The sequence below is a fragment of the Morone saxatilis genome, unplaced genomic scaffold (assembly GCF_004916995.1).
Source record: "Morone saxatilis isolate NCDOM2014 unplaced genomic scaffold, NCSU_SB_2.0 Contig15, whole genome shotgun sequence".
Lineage (NCBI taxonomy): Eukaryota > Metazoa > Chordata > Actinopteri > Moronidae > Morone > Morone saxatilis.
The window spans coordinates 6,478,881-6,479,729 of record NW_023339707.1 but is presented as its reverse complement, the minus strand read 5'-3'; the positions used below and the strand labels follow the sequence as shown (position 1 = coordinate 6,479,729).

The window sequence follows — 849 nt, the reverse complement described above, 5'->3', positions numbered from 1 at the left end:
AAAATGAAAATTAAATGGAACAGTCTGATTCTGCTGTTTTGTCAATACTATACTTGCAAAATTATATTTGTGTAAACTTAACAATAAAAGCATTTATCCCTGGCATACATTGCACATTAAAGCTACTGCTATGAAGGGAATTGATTGTATTTCAATATTTCAAAAACCCCTGCACATATGCTCCTCATGAATTGGCATGTATTTTCATACAAGAATAGCACCTGGGATGTACAGTCACTTGCTATCAAAGATAAAAGCTACATAACGTGCAGCAGCTGGTTCAAACTATTGTCCAATCCAATTCAAGTGCATCTGTAGTATTTCTATAATATACCAGTGTGAAGGGCTACAGCTTCTAAAACCTCTCCAACCTGAGAGGACCCAGCTGTCACTGTTTGTCCCGGTGTGGTTCAAATAATGTTTTTGAGAAGCAACCATTCTGACCGAAAGTGTCATTATCCCTCTTCAGCCACACAAAGCCACTTCTTGTCTCAGTTTCTGCTGGACGGTGGGAGCGTCAGTGTTCCCCAGCACCTGTACAGCATCCACGCCCAGGCTTATGGCGACACTCGGGTGGCCCAACTGGTCCTTCCGCCAATGGTCGACTCCATTTCCCAGACGTCCAACACTCAGCAGGACAGAGTCCAGCCCTTTGAGGAGAGAAGCACTGCCACTACACAGGCTGCTGTTCGACACGTAGACAGCAGCTCGCTATCCGAGGATGACGTCTTTTATAACTAGGCTTAACAAGAAAACAAGCCAGCAATCTTGATGGCAATCTCCAAAATGAGTCATTGACAGGACTTGAGCCTCAACCACCAGCACGGACTGATACAAAGAACAAACGCA

The 849-nt window shown here is 44.2% G+C and overlaps 1 protein-coding gene across 1 annotated transcript in view; it reads left to right on the top strand.

The window, feature by feature from the left end:
• fam131c (family with sequence similarity 131 member C) overlaps nt 1–842 on the top strand; it is a 7,644-nt gene extending 6,802 nt beyond the window's left edge. Inside the window, exon 5 of the mRNA XM_035657528.1 lies at nt 470–842. Within this exon, the coding sequence (XP_035513421.1) occupies nt 470–741 (272 nt within the window). The 3' untranslated portion in view covers nt 742–842. The remainder of the gene's footprint in view (nt 1–469) is intronic.
• Nucleotides 843–849: the final 7 nt, after the last annotated feature.